Raw genomic sequence first — 20,408 nt, forward strand, 5'->3', positions numbered from 1 at the left:
AATGATACAGCCAGTAATGTACTGCCACTACCACATTACTCTCCAGTCAGAACAAGCAAAGCTCATCAGTTTAGTATTGGTAAAGTTTTGACGGGAGAAATATGACTTAAAATGTTTTCAAACCTATTTCAGTTTATGTGACCTTTCATGATACCATTCCATTGCAGTCTGTCTGAATTCCATCCCAAAGACAAAAGCTGTCTTTCATGTTGCAATATTGATGATCCTGGAAGTCTGAAATAAAGCCACAAAATACGAGAAATGCTCAGCGTTTGTAGAGAGAAAAGGAGCTAACATTTTGGATTGATTGACCTTTTGTCAGAATATTCTAACCAGCCAATTAATTTGCTTCTGATGCAGTGCACATGATTCTCTCCTGGAGCTCCTGTTGTGAATCTTGTCAATGTTGAACCTAAACAGAAATTGCTGGAAAAACTCAGCAGAGAATGTTTTCTCTCTGCAGATGCTGCCAGACCTGCAGAGTTTTTCCAGTAATTTCTATTTTGTTTCTGATTTCCAGCATTGGCAGCTCATTCAGTTTTTTTTAGTTAGCGTTAAATTTATCTCAGCCAGAATCATATTTTTCACCAATTATAGTCATTTACACTGAGCAAAACCTCGTTTTTTACATGAATACCACTTTAAAGAAGAGCGTGTACCTTTACTGGGGCTATGCAGACCTGAATTGTTCACCTGTGTTTTTATCCGATCATATTTCCACCTATCACCTTTCTATTCCCAGCACCGATAACACTGCTGACTTCAGCCTTACAATTATTTTGCAAACTGATCCTAGGTTAGCAAATGAGATACATGTTTATGCTTTTGCAGGCTATTTAAATGAAAGCATTGATAATGCAAGAAGACAAAATTTGCTTGTATTTTTCCAAGCAAATTAGGAGCAAGAGGAGGGAACTCAGTCCCTTGAACCTGCTCCTTCATTTAATACGATCATTACTAAGCTGATTATAACCTCAAATCCGCATTCCCACCATTATCCCGAATAGCTTTCACGTCTTGGCTCAACAAGAATCTATCCACCTCTGCCTTAAAAATATTCAAGGACTCTGCATCCACCACCTTTTTGGGAAGAGGGTTTCAAAGAATCACAACCCTCTGAGAGAATAAAAGGTCATCTCATCTTTGTTTTAAATAGACATCACCTGATATTTAAACAGTGACCCCTAGTTCTAGAATCTCTTTTCAGCATTTGCCCTGTCAAGATCCCTCAGGATCTTGTATGTTTCTATCAAGGTACGTTTACTCTTCAAATTCAACAGATACAAGCCCCAGCCTTTCCTCATCAGCCAGCACCTCCCTGTTCCTTAGTCCAGTAGACCTTATCTGACTGCCTCCAACACGTGCGTCTTCCCTTAAATAAGTTAACCAATACTTTTACCGCACTCCAGATGCAGTCTCACCAGTTCCTTCTATAACTAACTGAAGCATTTCCACTTTTGTATTAGGCCCCCCTCTGCCTCACAATAAATGATAAACATTCTACTAGTTTTCCTGTTATGCATTTTTTAAAACTTATCATTTCTGGTTACTTTGAAGGAGTAGGCAGTTCTGCAGTGAATGCTGAGAGCATCCTGTCACTTCTAGAGAAACTAAGAGGTGTCCAACAATTAGATGCCCAGAAGGATATGATTATCTGGACTCTACAGGTCTGTATTGAAAATGGGAACAACAAATTATTTGGTTTTCAATCAGTGTTTCTTTTTTCAAATCTGTAAAACTAAGATTGACCGGTTTTAATCGGGCAAGGATATTAGTGGTTATGGAACCAAGGAGATTGGATGGTTGTAATTTGACCATGATTTAATTGAGTGGTGAAGCAAAGTCAAGAGGCTGAATGGCTTCCTCCAGTTCTGATGCCCCTTTCTCGAAGAAGTTTGTATGTAATGGTCTCTGATTAAAGCATCAGTGTCAGACTCTTGAATGGGAGCTCAAGTTTTAAGAACATGGAACAGTACAGCACAGTAAAGGCCCTTCGGCCCACGATGTTCTGCCGACATATTATCCTACTAAGATCAATCTACCCTGCATACCCTACATTTTACTATCCTCCATGTGCCTATCCAAGAGTCGCTTAAAAGTCTCTAAATTATCTGACTCCATGACCACTGCCAGCAGCACATTCCACACTCCCACCATTCTCTATGTGAAGAACCTACCTCTGACATCTCCCCTATACCTTCCTCCAATCACCTTAAAATTATGCCCCCTCATCATAGTCATTTCTGCCCTGGGAGAAAGTCTCTGGCTATCCACTATCTATGCCTCTCATCACCTTGTACACCTCTATCAAGTCACCTTTCATCTTCCTTCGCTCCAATGAAAAAACCCCTAGCTCCCTCAACCTTTCCTCATAAGACCTGCCCTCCAGTCCAGGCAGCATCCTGGTAAATCTCCTCTGCATCCTCTCTAAAACTTCCACATCTTTCCTATAATGAGGTGACCAGAACTGAACACAATATTCCAAGCGTGTTCTAACCAGAGTTTTATAGAGCTGCAGCATAACCTCATGGCTCTTAAACTCAATTCCCCTGCTGGTGAAAGCCAACACACCACATACCTTCTTTACAACCCTATCAACTTGGGTAGCAACTTTGAGGGATCTATGGATGTGGACCCCAAGATCCCTCTGTTCCTCCACACTGCTGAGAATCCTGCCATTTACCCTGTATTCTGCATTCAAATTCGACCTTCCAAAATGAATCACTTCGCACTTTTCTGGGTTGAATTCCATCTGCCATTTCTTTGCCCAGCTCTGCATCCTGTCAATATCCCGTTGCAACCTACAACAGCCCTCCACGCTGTCCACAACTCCTCCAACCTTCGTGTCATCGGCAAACTTACTAACCCACCCTTCCATTTCCTCATCCAAGTCATTTATAAAGATCACAAAGAGCAGAGGTCCCAGAACAGATTCCTGTGGAACACCACTAGTCACCGAGCTCCAGGCTGAATACTTTCCATCTACTACCACGCTCTGTCTTCTTTTGGACAGCCAGTTTTGTATCCAGCCAAATTTCCCTGAATCCCATGCCACCTTAGTTTCTGAATGAGCCTACCGTGTGGAACCTTATCGAATGCTTTGCTAAAATCCATATACACCACATCCACTGCTCTGCCTTCATCAATGTGTTTTGTCACATCCTCAAAGAATTTAGTAAGGCTTGTGAGGCATGACATGCCCCTCACAAAGCCATGCTGACTATTTCTAATCAAACTATGCTTTTCCAAATAATCATAAATACTATCTCTCAGAATCCTCTCCTATAATTTGCCCACCACTGACCGGTCTGTAATTTCCAAGATTATCCCTATTCCCTTTCTTGAACAAGGGAATGACATTTGCCACCCTCCAATCTTCTGGTACTACTCCAGTGGACAGCGAGGACGCAAAGATCATTGCCAAAGGGGCAGCAATCTCTTCCCTCGCTTCCTGTAGTAACCTTGGGTATATCCTGTCTGGCCCAGGGGACTTATCCATCCTCAAGTTTTTCAAAATTTCTAGCACATCCTCCTTCCTAACGTCAACCTTTTTTGTGCCTTTCTAGGCCAGAAAATTTAACTTAAAATTTCTTGAAAACCCCCTTCACTCCAAAAGGTACCTTTGTAGTGTCAGTCTAAATCTTTATGGGAGGAGTGGTCTGTCTGATCAGGTATGTCTTTTCATCATTTAGCACCATTTCTTTATGTATGCTTTCGTTGGCACTGATACAGACAAGATATTACCTGTGGTGTCCTAAAATTAGAGCTATTGCATTGAGGAGTGAAATCAGGGAACAATCTTTTCAAACAATGTGCAATGCAAGTCCTAAAAGGCTCTGGGTGCTTCAGGTCAGTTGATGTATTCAGCACTCAATCAATAGATTTTTGTTCGCTGAGGGTGATAAGGGATTCTAAGTAAAGGTGAATAATAATTGAGGTCAGCCATGACCTGATTGAATAATAGATTATACTTGAGAGACTGAATAGTCTGCTGCTGTTCCTTGACTGGAATTGTTGGAGGTTTGTTTGACTGTTTAGTTCTTCTCAAATAAATTAATGTGAAGATGGTTTTGCTATTCCACCCCATTTAGATTCTTATTTTCAAGTTTATCTCTGACTTCCTTGTCATCTTTTGCAAGTTGCAATGCCTCAGCTTTGAGCATTTAATTGCCAAATGAAGTTAGTTTACGCACATTATCTTCAATTTGTTGCAGTTTTCCTCAGTATGAACTGATCCTCCCAATATTGCCTTAATCTCCAATTTACATTTGTCATTTTGATTTGAAAATCTAAATAGTTAGTTATCAATAACAATGATACCAGTAGTGATCTTTGGAGACCCCACTTTTCACCTTCTGCCACTCTGGCTTACTTTTACCATCTAGTCTCTGCTTTCTGTCTTGTAACCAGCCAGTTATCCATTCTGCTTGCTATGATTCTGCATGCTTACTCGAAGGTTTGTTACGTGGAACCTTATCACAGGCCTTCTGGAACTGTAGGGGCATATTACATCTGATGACCTATGTAAGAAAATGTCAGACTTTGGATAAATATTGGTAGTCTTGGCATCTAAAGCAATTCTGTTATTTTGAAGGTAGGAAGGAAATGGAGGAGGAGGAAAGCTTGAAAAGTGGTCATTGATATTTTTAAAGTCTTTTGGCAGACATTACATTTGAAAAAAATGCTCTGAAGAAAGTTTGGAATGTACAAATGTTATATGTCTGTACATTTCAGATGTTTGAAACTGTGAAAAAGCTGAGGGAGAAATCGAGTCCATGTTCAGCAACAGAAGCAGCCAGTCAAAAGGCAAATGAGGTACTGGCACTTTTAATGCTTTTCTTTTTTTGTTTTTAAATTTCGTGTTGATCCAGGTATATAACATGTACTGTATGTCTGCGAATGAAGTCATTGGATGAGATCTGGTAACTGGGTACCCTCTGAGTTCAAAACTTGTGATCAACGGGATTAAGGAACTGAACAGTTGGATTAGGAGCAATTTTGGTTTTGTCAAGGGCCTGCGGTAATACTTTCACCTCTTCATTGGAAAGTCGTGGGTTCAAGTCCCACTCCAGAGTTCTGAATGCACAGCCTGAATTGGTGTGCCCAGTGCAGTATGAAGAAAGTGATCCCCTGATTGAGGTGCTCTCTTTTGGTTGAGATGTTAAAGCAAGAAACCGTCTCTCCATATGGATGTGAATGATCATTTGGCAAATCCAATAAAAGAGCAGGGGAGCTGTAGCCAGTGTCCTGGCTGGTATTTGTCCCTTGTGTAACAGCATCAAAATAGATTATGTCATCATAATCACATTGGCTGCCACCTTTTCCACATTACACTTGGAAAATCATTCACTTGTAATGGATTTTTGGGCATGCAGAGGTTTTGAAAGACTAAAAGTTTCTCATCAAATTGCAGACTACACAGGACAAAGATAAAGCCGAGCGTAAACGGAAAGCAGAGGCTGCCAAATTATATCGGCAGAAGATTATGGCACAGATGTCTGCAATGCAGAAAAACTTCATTGAATCAAACAAACACCTATACGAGAAGGCAACAGAAGCACCAAAACAAGGGACAGTCAGGACTGAAGTAGATAGGTATGTGACAGATAGATGCAATGAGAGCATTTAAATTTGTAGCTTAGTTTGATAAAACTGCGTACTATTGACCAGAAGCAATGAAAAAGCAATAACAGGCAACCAATCTGATACTGCTCATTTTATTGACTGCTGACATATTAAAGATCTGTGCAGTTTCTCTGTCTGCCTAATCAAACCTCTCCCATAGTTTTAAATTACCCCTATATAGCATCCTCTTGGTCATCTTTCTTCAAGAAAAGAGCTACAGTCTGATTTCCAGACATTTGAGTCCCCCCTGTTCTGCTAATATCCTTGTAAGTTTTTCCTGCATTTTTTCCACTAATTTAATATTCTTTTTGTAGTATGGAGACCAGAGTTGTGCACAGTATCCCAGATGTCATGTACTCAAGCTGCTGCAGAAATTAAGCAGTCCCTCGCTATTTTTATATTTTTTCCTCTGGAAATGAGCCCTGGTACTTTATGGCCTTAATGAGCATTAGCAACTTGCATATAGAGTTGTAGAATCATAGAGATGTACAGCCCAGAAACAGACCCTTCAGTCCAACTCATCCATGCAGACCATGTATCCTAAATTAATTTTGCCCCATTTGCCAGCATTTGGCCCATATCCCTCTAAACCCTTCCTATTCATGTAACCATCCAGATACCTTATAAATGTTGTAATTATACCAGACTCCACCACTTCTTCTGGCAGCTCATTCCGTAACCTTGCCCTGTAGTTTTGGACTGCCTTACCCTGTGGAAAAGACCTTGACTATTCACCCTATTCATGCCCCTCGTGATTTTATAAACCTCTATAAGGTCACCTGAGGTAACCTCCTTCACTGTCTCCTCTGCCACTAATTTTGGTGTCATCTGCAAATATACTATCCATACCTCCCTGTATTCACATCCAGATCATCCATATAAATGACAAAAGCAGTGGACCTAACATTGATCCCTGCAGCACACCGTTGATCACAGGCCTCCAGTCAAAAACCCTCCACCACCACCCTCTGACTCCTATCTTCTAGCAACTTTGTATCTAAATGGCTAGCTCTTCCTGTATTCCATATGGGTCTAACCTTGTTAACCAGTGTACCATGCAGAACCTCGTCAAATGCCTTACTGAAGTCCAAATAGACAACGTCCACCACTTTGCCTTCATCAATCCTCTTTGTCACTTCTTCAAAAATCTCAATCAAGTTAGTGAGACAAAGCCATGTTGACTAACCTAAGCAGTCCTTGCTTTTACAAATACATGTTAGTCCTATCCCTCAGAATCCCATCCAACAACTTGCCCATCACTGATGCCGGGCTCACTGGTGTATAGTTCCCTGGCTTTTCCTTGCCACCTTTCTTAAATAATGGCACCATGTTAGCCACCCTCCGGTCTTCTGATACCTCACCCGTGGCTATTGATGATACAAATATGCCAGCAAGCGGCCCAGCAATCCCTTCCCTAGATTCCCACTTATTTCTGTTTACCTATTATTTCACAAGGCAAATTAGTCTCCTTATTTGGCCTACTAAAATGAACCAAGGCACATTGTGCAGTGTTAAATTTAATTTGCCATCAAATCATGTGTTTTGCAATGTCTTCCACTTTATATATCCTAGCATCTACACCACCACCCAAAAGTCCACCCTGAAATTTGGTATCATCTGCAAACTTTGGCAATATAGCTCCTATTCTGGAGTCCAAACAATTTTTGCACGCAGTAAACACCAAATCAAATGCATAGAGGACAACACTTCCCACTTTTTCTCCCAATCCTAAAAGCTTTGCCCATTTCCTACCTTCTGTATCCTGTTTCATGCTCATCATTTATGCTGCCTGGATGTATTACAGTAGTTTGCACAGCTTCATATTGCTCGACCCCATAGTAGTTCTTGTGGCACTTTCAAAGAAACGAGTAGGGCATTTAGCGCGTCACCGGTCTTTGAGTGTCCCTTGAGAGCATGATATTAGAGGGCATCTTGTTCAACTGAAATGATTTCCCTAAAACTTGATTCTGTTTTTCTGTAGTGCTTAACTTAGATGCATAAGCCACTCATTGCAGCACTTTATAAATGTATATATAATTCTGACATGGTGTCCTTTCATTTCTCATCTCTGAAATCTGGAACTCAATCCATCTGATCGTCCTGAGAATGAAAGCTGTCTTTCTTTCATAACTGCCAGGTTCCTGTATAAAGTGAGCTCTGAAAAATTGGGTAAGAATTTTGAGAGCTGAAAGAAAAATTGGTTTGTTCTGCAAAAAGGCAAGTGACAGGATCGAATTAGTGGTGTTTCCAGGGCACATCTCGTTTCATGGTGTCACCTTGAGCATTTGGTGAAATATTTCTCAAATCAGTGGACTGTCTACTAATTACAAAATTGTCTAGATTATGAAAAGGTCTCAGTAGATTGGAAACAGCAAATATGCCATGTTTCTAGTCATTAAAGGAGAAGGAAATCGGCCAGTTAGCCCAACATCTGTCATTGGGAAAATGCTAGAATCACTTAAGGAAGTCATAGTAGGACATTTAGAAAACCATAATACAATCATCGGGCAGAGTCAACAGTGTTTTGTGAAAGGAAAATGCTCTTTGGCAACTTTGAGGATGTAACAGCCAGGGTAGTAAAGGGAAACTAGTAAATGTGGTTTATTTAGATTTCCAAAAGGCATTCAGAAGGAACCACAAAACAAGTTTACTATGTGAGATAGGAGCCCGCATTATTGGGAGATATTAGAGTAGATAGAGGACCGGCCAACTAATAGAAAAGTGAGTTGGAAAATAGGTTGCTTTTCAGGTTGATAAACCGCAATGAGTAGAATACCTGAGGCCTCAAGTATTTACAAACCACACTAATTGCCTGAATGAAGGGATCAAATTTACTGATAATACAAAGATAGACGTAAAAGCAAGTTATGGGAAGGATGCAAAGAGTCTGCAAAGGGAGGTTAAGTGAGTGGGGGAGAAATGACTGAGTACTACGTGGAAAATGAGATTGTCTGCTTTGGCAGAAGGAATGGAACAATAGAATATTATTTAAATGGTATCAGAATAAGTACAGAAGCGATTTAGAAGTTCTTGTACATTGATCACAAAAGCTTAGCATGCAGGTATAACAAGTTACTAAGAATCCAATTAAAATTTTCTTTTTTGCAATGTGAATGGAGCATTGAAGTAGGAAAATTCTGCAACCACACAGGGTATTGATGAGACCATACCTGGAGTATGGTATTCTATTGAGTGCAGCATTCTTTTCCATATTTAACGAAATACTAGCATTGGAAGTGGTTCAGAGACCATTCATCAACTTATTGTTGATGAATGTCTTATGAGCAAAGGTTGAGTAGGTTGGATCTGTACTCATTGAAATTTACAAGAATGAGAGATGAATTTATTGAAATATATTTAGATACTGAGGGTTCTTGACAGTGTAGAGAAAGGGATGCTTATACTCTCCGGAAAATCTAAAACTAGGAGGTACTGTTTAAAAATAAGGGGTCTCCCATTTTAAGACTGAATTTAAAAAGGGATTTCTTCTTTCAGAGGTTCATTTAATTTTTAGAATTATCAATGCAAAGACAGCCATAGAGGTTGGGCCATTGAATACATTCAAGCCTGTGTTAAACAGATTTTTGACCTACGAGGCAGTCAAAGGTTATGAAAAGTCAAGACAAATGTTAAAGCCAAAATCAGATCAACCATGATCTTAACGAGGATTTTTCTGCAGCAATCCCTAACCAACAAAACATTTTAAAAAGCACCTTACTATCAAAATATTTCCTTAGGCATCTCAGTTTTTTTTTTAAGCGTTCCTATAAGTATCCTTTTCTATGTTAAAGATTTTTTTTAAAAATGTGTGAATACGAAACATGTCTGATGGATAAACAGGCCAAAGATACAAAGTTCAGAGGGAAGCAAGAAAGGAAATAAGAAAGACGGAGGGTCCGAGAAGAGACTGGCAGTTAAGAAAATGGACTTCTGAAGTCTTTTATAGGTTTATAAATAGTAAAAAGGTAGACCAAAATGGTTGAACTGTTATGAGTATTTTGCATCTGTTTTCGGCAAGAAGAAGATTGTGAAAGAGCAGGTGGCTGAGAAACTAGATGTGCTAAACTTGATAATCAGGAAGTATTAGCCAAGCTGGCTATACTTCAAGTTAATAACTTACAAGGGCTCAATGAATTTCATCTGAGTATCCACCAGGAAGTAAGACTGAAAATTAAGGAAGCACTGGTCATAATCTTTCCTGTTTCTAAAGAAGAATGAGTGATGCTAGAGAAATGAAGAATTGCAATCGTGTTAATGATTTGAAGAGTGCACTCAGCAATCACAGGCCATTCAGTTAACCTGAATGCTGGGAAAGGATAATTATGATAAAATTTAGCATTCACTGAAAACAAATGTGAAATAACTAATGAACAACTGTGCTGATTTGCTGAAGACTAACTTGATTGAGTTTATGATGAGGAACAGAGTTGATTAGGGGTAATACAGTGGATATGGTGCATCTGAACTTCCAAAAGACTTTTGATAAATACCACAGAATATGCTTTTCAGCAAGGTTGAAGCCCAAGTAGCAGCATTGATATAAAGCTAGCAGAGTGATAGGAATGAGAATAGTGATGAGTGGTCATTCATCACACTGGAGGAATGTATGCATTAGAATTTATAGTGCTAGACCAAACTGATAACTTTGTAATGATCTGGTTATGGGCCAGTAACTTCTATTTTTGAAATAGCAAGCTGAGAGATCCAGGAGACTTGCTATGGAAATAAAGACTCAAGATTCCACAATTTTGAACATACAACAATGTGAGTGAATAAAAAAAAGTTTATAAGTTAGAACATTAATACAATTTAGAATAAATGTGCAACTTATTTCTAACATCCAATATTAACATGTGGCCAATATGGGTTATAAACTGATCGAACACTATGCATACACAATCCAAACAGATCCCACAATTTTTTTTGATGACTCCCTCCAGATGTTAATGACAAGACTGGTCATCAAATTTCATTAAGCTTCACAAGGGATTGCAGTTCTTCACTTTTGTTGATCTCGTCTTGAAACCCTATCTTAAGAGCCATTCTATCATGGATTGCCCAACAACTGTTCATGTTCTATGTGAGCACTCTCCTGTCTTGGGCTCACATTCCCTATGATTCTGAAACTGCACTCCGGTCCTTACTCAGAAGCACGGCTCCAGCTCTTTGCCAACAGCTAGCTTCACCAAGCTAGTTTTGTCCCCAACTTCTTATCTTGGTCAGAATGAAGCTAATATTGTTTGTGGGATTTTCAACCCTTGTGGGTGGCACAGTGGCTCACTGCTGCCTCACGGCGCCAGGGACCCGGGTTCGATTCCACCCTTGGGTAACTGTCTGTGTGGAGTTTGCACGTTCTCCCCGTGTCGGCATGGGTTTCCTCCCAGTACTCCAGTTTCCTCCCACAGTCCAAAGATGTGCAAGTTAAGTGGATTAGCCATGCTAAATTGCCCATAGTGTTCAGGGATGCGTAGCTTAGGTGGGTTATAGAGGGATGGGTCTGGGTGGGATGCACCAAGGATCGGTGTGGACTTGTTAGGCCGACGGGCCTGTTTCCGCACTGTAGGGATTCTATTCTATTCTGTTGCCCTAACTCTCTCAGTTGTATGAAGGTATTCATGCTCACAGGCTCCTTCCAAATCCCTATGGCTTCTGCCAGCACGCAACCAGCAACCTTCCTACTTTCTCAGCTGCCAGAATGACTGAGTCCTGACTCTTAGCTCCCTACTAATTCCTAGAACAACTACTTGAGCTCATTCCAACAGAACAGAACTATCTAACTGCTGTTGAGTCCTTCCCTGCAGGACAGCCAAAAAATCAGCACTCCTAATGTGGATTCTGCCCCAATCTGTTCTCTTTCTCTAAGTGCCTGTGTCCCCAGAACTGTTTCTTATTGATCCTGAACCGTCCTGAGTGATGCATATACTTGCCTTAAGTCTCTCCCTATTAAAGGGCAGAATTAAATTTGCCACCTAACAACTATGGAATTCTATTCAAGTTTGCCATTTTCACTGAATGCACAGTGCAAAGACTGCTAACCAAAAAGAAGGATTCATCACAAGTGCTCTCCAAGGGCTTGTACTTTTTAACTATATACTTATAAACTTGGTCCACAAGGCACAGTTTCAAAGTTGGCAGATGTCTCAGTTTGGAAGTGTTGTGAACTGTGAAGAGGATACTGATCAGACTTCAAGATGTAGACAGGCTGGTAGGATAGCTATCTAAGTGACTGATGAAATTTAATGCAGAGAAGTGATGAATTTTGGCAGGAAGAACAAGGAGATTCTGAATGGGTTCAGGAACACATAGACTTGGATATTAGGACACATACCATTGAAGGTGCAAGAGCAGATTGAGGAAGTGGTTAAAAATGCAGGTCCTGGAATTTTAGGGTCAACTTATGTAAAACACTGGATGTTCCTCAACTGGACTTTGGGTCCAATTCTGAACACCGTAGTTTTGGAGCAGGCGTGGAAAAGATTTACAAGGTTTGTCCTGGGGAGAGGCTGGAGAAGCTAGGATTTTCTCTTTGGAAAAGAAGGTTGAAAAGATAAAATGCAAGTGAGTCTAGACCGAGGAGATGGAGAGGAATTGTTGCCATTAGTGAAAAGATCAGAAGTCACACAATACCAGGTTATAATCCAACAGGTTTATTTGAAGTCACAAGCTTTCGGAGCACTGCTCCTTCATCAAGTGAAGTCTTGTCGATATGCGTGATCTTTTTGGAGATCCTCTTCACTTTGAGCTGGCACTTTGTGGTGTCAATGGTAGCTATGATATAGAGGTGCCAGTGTTGGCCTGGGGTGGACGAGGTCAGAAGTCACACAACACCAGGTTATAGTTCAGCAGGTTTATTTGAAATCATGAGCTTCGGAGTGCTGTTCTTTTGTCAGGTGAAATCACTTCATCTGAGTGAAACTCAGTGGGACTTGTAGAGATAAGACTTGGGTACAGTGGGCTAAATGGCCACCTTCTGTGCTGTATCCATTGTATAATGTTAACATTATTCATGGAATGAGAGCTTCATTGTCTAGGCCAGCATTTTCTGTCCTTTAACATTGTCAACCAAATTGCTGTGAGTCTGGAGTCACATGTAGGCCAGGTAGTGTTGGCAGATTTCCTTCCCTGAAGGACATTAGTGAAGCAGATGGGTTTTTCTGACAGTCTACAATGGTTTCATGGTCATCATTAGACTGGTAATTCCATATTTTTATCGAATTCAAATTCCACTATTTGTCATCACCGGATTCAAACCCAGGTCCCCAGCACATTACCTGGGTTTCTGGCTTAACAGCCCAGCGACAATAAAACTAGGCCATCATCTCGCCTGTAATTGTACAGATGAGGTCAAGTGCTTGTTTTTTTAAGAAATAAAGCTCCTGTTCCAAGAAGCAGGGCACATGGGTTTTCCTATTGAAACATTTGCTTGACATTACTGTCACCACGCTTGATTCGGTGAAGTAAAATGCAAGAAGGAAAGAATATAGTTAACAGGAACTATTTATGTTGAAGCAATCTCCCTTTTAGATTAGTGTGAGGAGTCTTGTTTTTTCTTACAGTACTCCAACCGCTGAGGATTCTGGTGTGGCATTGGGACCGATGCAAGGTGCAACTGCAGCTGAGAAAATAACACTGACCTGCATTTTGTGTCAGGAAGAGCAGGAAGTGAAAACTGATGAAATGGCCATGGTCCTAGCAGCATGTGTTCAGAGATCCACAGCGCTGTCAAAAAGTAGATCTCGAACTATAATGAACCTAGGAGGTAAAACTCAATTCTGTGTACAAGTAATTTGATTCGTGCATTGAGTCAACTTCTGTGGAAACTGTCTTTTAATTTGAAATTCCAAGACAGTTTCTGATACAACACTATTCCAGAGTTCGGGCTAAGTTATTTGCTGGCATCAGGTAAGATCATAAGACATAAGAGCAGAAGTAGGCCATTCAGCCTATCGGGACTGCTGTGCCATTCACTGAGATCGTAGCTATCTGATAATCCTCACCTTCATTTTCCTGCGTTTTCGCCATCACTGTGAATTCCCTTACTGGTTAAAAATCTGTCTATCTCGGCCTTAACATACTTAATGACCCAGCCTTAACAGCATTCTGCAGTAAAGAATTTCATAGATTCTCTATTCTCTGAGAAAAGAAATTCCTCCTCATCTTGATATTAAATAGACAATAGGTAGTAAATTAGAAGAAATAGAGGTTATCTTCAGTATTCAGTGCAGATACAAATGGTGTCATATGCCAACAAAAGGCATTAATTCTGTTCTGAGGCCCTTCTTTATTGACTCACCTCCATAATAACAAAAAAATCATAATTGTTGCTACCAAAGTTCAGTGCTATAAAGTGTTGTGCTAAGCCACAACTGTTTCACTCACCATGACTTTCTGATGTAATTTGATTTATTTACTGTCACGTGTATCTAAGTACAGTGAAAAGCTTTATTTATAAGCAATAGAGGCAAATCATAGTAAGCGAGGATATGCAGATCATAGGGTGGAACAAAATCTTGGATGGAGGCATACATGTTACATTGTACAGGGCGTGCGCTAGGCAAGATCAACTTTAACAAGATCAGCATTCTTTGAAGTTAGAGAATCCATTCATGAATCTAAAAACCGCAAGGAAGAAGCTGTCCTTGAACCTGCTGGTGCATGTGTTCAGGCTTCTGTATCTTCTGCCTGATGGAAGAGGTTGTAGGAGTGCCAGATTAGGATGGGTCTTTGATATTGGCAGCCTTTCTGCAGCAACAGGCCGTGTAAATGGATGGACGTTTGGCTTCTGTGATGGTCTGGACTGTGCACACAACCTTCTGTAATTTCTTATGGTCTTGGGCAGAACAGTTGCCATACCAAGCAATTATGGACCCAGACAGTATGCTTTCATTGGTGCATCTGTAAAACTTGATGACGGATCTGAAGGACCTGGCAAATTTTCTGAGCCGCCTGAGGAAGAAGAGGTGTCATTGTGACTTCTTGACCATTGCATCTACGTGGGAAGTCAGGTCAGGTTGTCAGTTATTGTCACTCCTAGGAATTTGACACTCACAACCTTCTCAACCTCAGCTTCATTGTTGTAGATGGAGGGAGTGTTCTCCTTTTTTTTCTGAAGTCAATGATCAATTCTTCAGTTTTGCCAACGTTGAGAGAAAGGATTTTATCATTGCACCACGTCACCAAGTCCTCTATCTCCTTTCTGCATTCTGCCTCATCATTGTTTGTTGTCCGTCCTACTTCGGTGCCGTCAGCAAACTTGTAGATGGCATTTGTTCAGAATTTGGCAACACTGTTGTGTGTGTATAGGGAGTACAGTAGAGGGCTGAGAGCTCAACCATGGGTGGGCTCCAGTGTTGAATATTATCAAGGAGGATGTGCAGATTTCTATCTTTGCTGTCTGTTGGCCAGAAACCTGAGGATCCAGTTGCAGAGGGCAGAGCCGAGACCCAGGTCTCAGTCTGGAGGGGATAATATAGTGCTAAAGGCGGAGTAGTAGGTGATGAGCAGGAGTCTGATGTAGGTGTCCTTGTTGTCCAGATGTTCCAGGAGTGAGTGCAGAGCTAGGGAAATAACGTCCACTGGGGACCTGTTAAATCGGTAGGCAAAGTTGTAGGGGATCGAGGCAGGATGGGAGACTGGAGTTGATTAAGGCACATGGCATATGTTTTCTTTGGTACTGGGATGATGGTGGTCTTCTTGAAGCAGGTGGGGACTACGGCTTGAAGGAGGGGGTTTTGAAGATGTCAGTGAATACCTCTGCCAGCTGATCCACCGGGCATTCTGTCCAGGCCTGTCCTTTTCCTTGAGTTGACTCCCAGGAAGACCGTCTGATGTCTGCAGCAGTGACAGTGGGCACAGGTGTGACCGGGGCTGTCGGGGCAAGTAACACCGCACCGCTAGCGTTCTGCTCGAACCAAGCATAGAAAACATTGGGCGCATCGGGGAGGGATGTGTTTTTGTCCACTATCTTGCTCTGCTTCATTTGTATCTCATAATATTGTTTAGCCTTGCTAAAGGGGGCAGGCGTTCTGATTTTAGTTATGTAGTCAAGGAAGAAGCATTTGGAGTTTTGGTGTGCCCTTATAGCTAGGTGGGAAGTGTACCTGACTTCTGTTCACAGAACCACCTTCACTATTTCATGTTAACACAGAGAACAAGATTGAAAAAAATCCTGCTGCATACTAATAACATCTGTCAACTTGAGCACAAAATTTTAAATAGTAATTTACATGGTGGTGAGTGGATGCAAAACATCTGTGTAATATTTAGTAAGGGTTATATTGTGATCTTGCATTTGAGAAATCTGTCATGCTCAGTTGGTCATTTGCATCGGTGGATATTTCCTGACAGATCAAAAACATGGAATTAGCATCATAAACTTTGGAGTATCATGGTAATTAAGTAATTAACATTGCCGAGCAGGATAAAATCCAAGCTCAGTACCTGTTTTGTATGCCAAGTACCCCAGAGTCGTAGCTGTTACACTTTGTTAGGATTTGTTCATTCACAACACTGAGCTTTCAAGAAGCATGTGACATTGCAATGAATTTTGACTGAGCCATTTAGGAATGTTTTCATGTAACATGTTTCCTGAGGAGTGTTATTTTATCTGAATGAGCATTCAAGTCTGTGAGATCATAACTAAGTGCTTTTGTTTCCAAAATCCAGGGTAAAATATCAAAGAATACCAAAAAGCAACAACAATGTTGTTGTAGTCGAAGATGACAGTAGAGATAGGGGCCACTGATATCGTTGTCAGCAGCCAAGGGCAGAAGTCCAGAAGGTTGTTTTATTTGCATGGTGTGAGAGTTAAGGGTAATCTTGTGGCTGGGGAAGCATTTGGAGGTAAGGGAAAAAGATCAGGTGATCATCGTCCAAGTAAGTACTAACGATAGGACTAAAAAAAAAAAGAGGTTCTCCTGAAGAAATACTGAATGCTTGGAAATAACAAGCAGAACCTCAGAGTAATGATCTCTGGATTATTAGCTGAGCCACAAGCAAATTGACATAGTGTAAGTAAAACCAGAGTTGAATGCTGGAAGAATTGTCTTGATTCACAGTAATGGCATCTGTACTGAAGAAAGAGGGAATCGTGTCATTGGGGGGCTCTTCACCTGAACAACATTGGAACCAGTGACCTGGAAAATTATATAACTATAGTTGGTTGAGAGGATCTTCAGTAGCTGTATGGAGGGCAAGCTTCACGTGAGGGGTAAGGCAGTAGTGCAGGAAGCAATACAGTTAATGCTGACCAGAGGATGACAGGAAGGGGCAGTTCAACTCCGTCAGTAAAGAAGGCCAGAGCAAGAATAATTCTGAAGATGTCAGAATTAAAGGCTCTTTATCTAAATGCAGACATCAGCCATAACAAGATTTGTGTTGCTAATGCAACAATAAATAAATGGCTTTGAAATGATAACTGTTGTTAGTGATGTAGTTGCTGAGTGACCGTGGCAGCGACTTGAACATGACATTTTGGAGGACTGGTGGACTGCAGCGGTTCAAGAAGGCAGCTCAACACCACCACCTCAAGGGCAACTAGGGATGGACAAGAATTGCTGGCCAGCCAGCATGGACACGTCCTACAAATGAATAATAAAAAAAAATTGGAAGGACAAGAAGAAAGTGGGGGGGGAAAAGGTGGTGTAGCTTCAGATGAAACCAATTTAGTACTGAAAATTATCTTTATTTGGAGATCAAGGCATAAGGATAATTTTGGATGAAAATAACAAATAGCAAAGGGAAGCTGTCTCCTGACAGCTATCCTGTCAGCCAGTATAAATCTGGGGAAAAATAGTGGCTTGGAAGAAAGAGACTGCAATAGTAATAGGAGATAAATCTTCTCATAGATTGGATGAATCAAATTGGCAAAGGTAGCCCAGAGGATGAGCTCATAGTGTATCGGGGCCAGTTTCTTGGAATAATACAGAATCAAGCCAACCAGGAAGCAGGCTATTTTAAACTTGGTGATGTGTAATGAGGTATGATTTGTTAATGACTTCTAGCAAAGAGATGTCTTGGGAAGGGGGAATCAGAATATTTCAGAATTTTATATTTAGTTTAAGTATGAGAAATGCCGGTCTGAAACTAGAGTCTCAATCTTTAATAAAGGCAGTTACTAAGGTATAAAGTGTTTTAAAAAAAAATTATAATGTCACTTGAGAATTTGGATTTTAAAAATAGTGGTAAAATGTTAGTGTCCAATTCTGTGAAGGTGACTTGTTTCATTTACAAAGGTCAGAAAGTAATTTTGAACAATGAATTCAAGCATAATTTTCAAGAAAACATGAGTAGATAAACTACCTAGAAAATAAATTACAAACTTGGACCTTTTATAACCTACAAAAAGACAGACAAGGCAGTAATCAGGTTTTAATTGAGAAGATGAATTTCTTGATGAAGTGTTGGATGCAGGTACAATTACAACATTTAAAAGACATTTAGATGGATATATGAATAGGAAAGGTTTGGAAGGATATGGGCCAGGAGCAGGCAGGTGGGACTAGTTTAGTTTGGGATTATGTGCAGCATGGACTGGTTGAACTGCAGGGTCTGTTTCTGTACTATGTGACTGTATATGACTCTTTAAGATCAGTTACACACCAGCAGGAGGGCAGATTAATTTGTGGTATTCCAGGCTTTGTGTCAGAAGGAAGTCTTTAAACTGTTTTAACAGCAGGTGATGGTGTACCCATGTATCTGTTACCCTTATCTTTCTAGATGGGAATAATCATGGGTTTGGAAGGTGCTAAGGAGTCAGGAGTGAATCTCTGCAGTGCATCTTGGAAATGGTACGCACTGCTGCTATTGACCGTCAGTGGTGGAGAGAGTGGATGTTTGTGGATATGATGCCAATCAAATTGGCTGCTTTGTCTTGGAATTTGTCAAGCATCTTGAGTGTTGTTGGAGCTGCACCGTCCAGGCAAGTGGGTTGTATTTCATCACAAACCTGATTTGTGCCCTGTAGGTGATGAACGGGCTTTGATCAGTCAGGAGGTGAGTTACTTGCCTAGCCTTTGACCTGCTTTTGTAGTTATTGTATTTATATGGCTAGTCCAGAACAATATCTGGTCAATGGTAAGCCCCAGGATGTTGATAGTGGGAAATTCAGTGATGGTAACACAATTGAATGTCAAGGGGAAGTGGTTAGATTGTCTCTTGTTGGAAGTGGTCATTGCCTGGTATTTGTGTGCACTAATGTTACTTACCACTTGTTAGCCCAAGCCTGGATATTGTCCAGTTCTTGTATTTGAAATGGGGCTGCCTTAGTATCCGATGAGTGGCAAATGGTGCTGAACATTGTGCAATCATCAGTGGTCATCCCCACTTCTGACCTTGTGATGGAGGGAAAGTCATTGAAGCAGCTGAATATGATTCAGCCTAGGACATTACCCTGAGGAACTCCTGCAAAGATGTCTTAGAGCTGAGATGACTGATGTCCAACAACCATAATCATCTTCCGATGTGCCAGGTATGACTTCAACCAGTAGAGAGATTTCTCCTGATTCCCATTTTCTCCAGTTTTGCTAGAGCTCCTTGATGTCACACTCGTCCCTTGATTTCAAGGTTGTCACTGTTACCTCACCTCTGGAATTCACCTCTTCTGTGCATTTGGGCTGAGATGAGGTCAGGAGCCCTGAATGGCCCTGACAGAACCAAAACTGGGTGTCACTGAGCAGGTTATTGCTGTTTGTTAACACTGTTGATGACACCTTCCATCACTTTACTGATGATCAAGAGTAGACTGATGGGGTGGTAATTGACTAGGTTGGAATTGTCACGTTTTTGTGTACCAGACGTAAATGCCAGTGTTGTAGCTGTACTGGAAAAGCTTGGTTTAAGAGTGTGGCAAGTTCTGGAGCACAAATCTTCTTAAAATTGCCTGAATGTTGTCAGGGCCCATAGCTGTTGCAGTTTCCAGTGCTTCTAGCTGTCAGGCTTGAACTAATCTGAGAGAGCGCTCCAGAGTTTGGCACTAGTCCCCAAATGTTAGTAAGGAGGACTTTGCAAGGTCAACAGGGCTATTTTTGCCATGGTCATTTCCAGTTTCCAGGTTGATGCCATCTGGTTTCATTTCTTTTTTTTGAGATTTCATAGTGATTGTTAAAACTGAGTGACTTTCTAGGCCACCATAGAGGTCAGTTGGAAATCAACCACATTGCTGTGGGTATGGAGTCATGTGTAGGCCAGACCAGGTGAGGACAGCAGATTTCCTTCCCTGAAGGATGTTAGTGAACCAGACAGGTCTTTATGACAATCGACATTGGTTTCATGGTCATCATTAAACTCTTAATTCCATGTGCGATGGTGGGATTTGAACCCAGTCCCCAAAACTTTACCAGGATTATTAGTCTAGCAATAATACCATAAGGCCATAAATCTCCCCCTAGGTCTCCGATTTTGGAAGGAGATGAAGAGGAATCTTTTCACTGAGTCTTTAATCTCTAACTATGGTCATTAAATGTATTGAAGGCTGAATGGGACAGATTTTCTGATTTACAACAGAGTTAAGGGTTTTGGAACCAGGCAGGAAAGTGAAGTTTAGGCCAGGATCATAAAAGCTATGGAATGATGGAACACATTCAAAGAGCCAAGTAGCCTACTCCTGCTCCTGTTTCTTAAATCTTATGAATATGAAAATATAATTGGTGCAAGGTGCTTACTCGCAATGGGGAGCTTTTTGTATTCAGGTAACAATATACACATAGAATAATCTAATCAAGCAAAGTCAGCATATCTTCATCCAAGAGTAATAGTGACTGATTACTTTGTTCTTTGAAGAAGTC

General features: G+C 40.8%; 1 protein-coding gene across 1 annotated transcript in view; it reads left to right on the top strand.

The window, feature by feature from the left end:
• ubr1 (ubiquitin protein ligase E3 component n-recognin 1) overlaps nucleotides 1–20,408 on the top strand; it is a 154,472-nt gene that overhangs the window by 77,422 nt on the left and 56,642 nt on the right. The window contains exons 21-24 of the mRNA XM_048600485.1: nucleotides 1,558–1,667; nucleotides 4,735–4,815; nucleotides 5,414–5,595; nucleotides 13,182–13,384. Coding sequence (XP_048456442.1) covers nucleotides 1,558–1,667; nucleotides 4,735–4,815; nucleotides 5,414–5,595; nucleotides 13,182–13,384 — 576 coding nt within the window. The remainder of the gene's footprint in view (nucleotides 1–1,557; nucleotides 1,668–4,734; nucleotides 4,816–5,413; nucleotides 5,596–13,181; nucleotides 13,385–20,408) is intronic.

Source organism: Rhincodon typus, chromosome 8 (assembly GCF_021869965.1).
Source record: "Rhincodon typus isolate 14 chromosome 8, sRhiTyp1.1, whole genome shotgun sequence".
Classification (NCBI taxonomy): Eukaryota; Metazoa; Chordata; class Chondrichthyes; order Orectolobiformes; family Rhincodontidae; genus Rhincodon; species Rhincodon typus.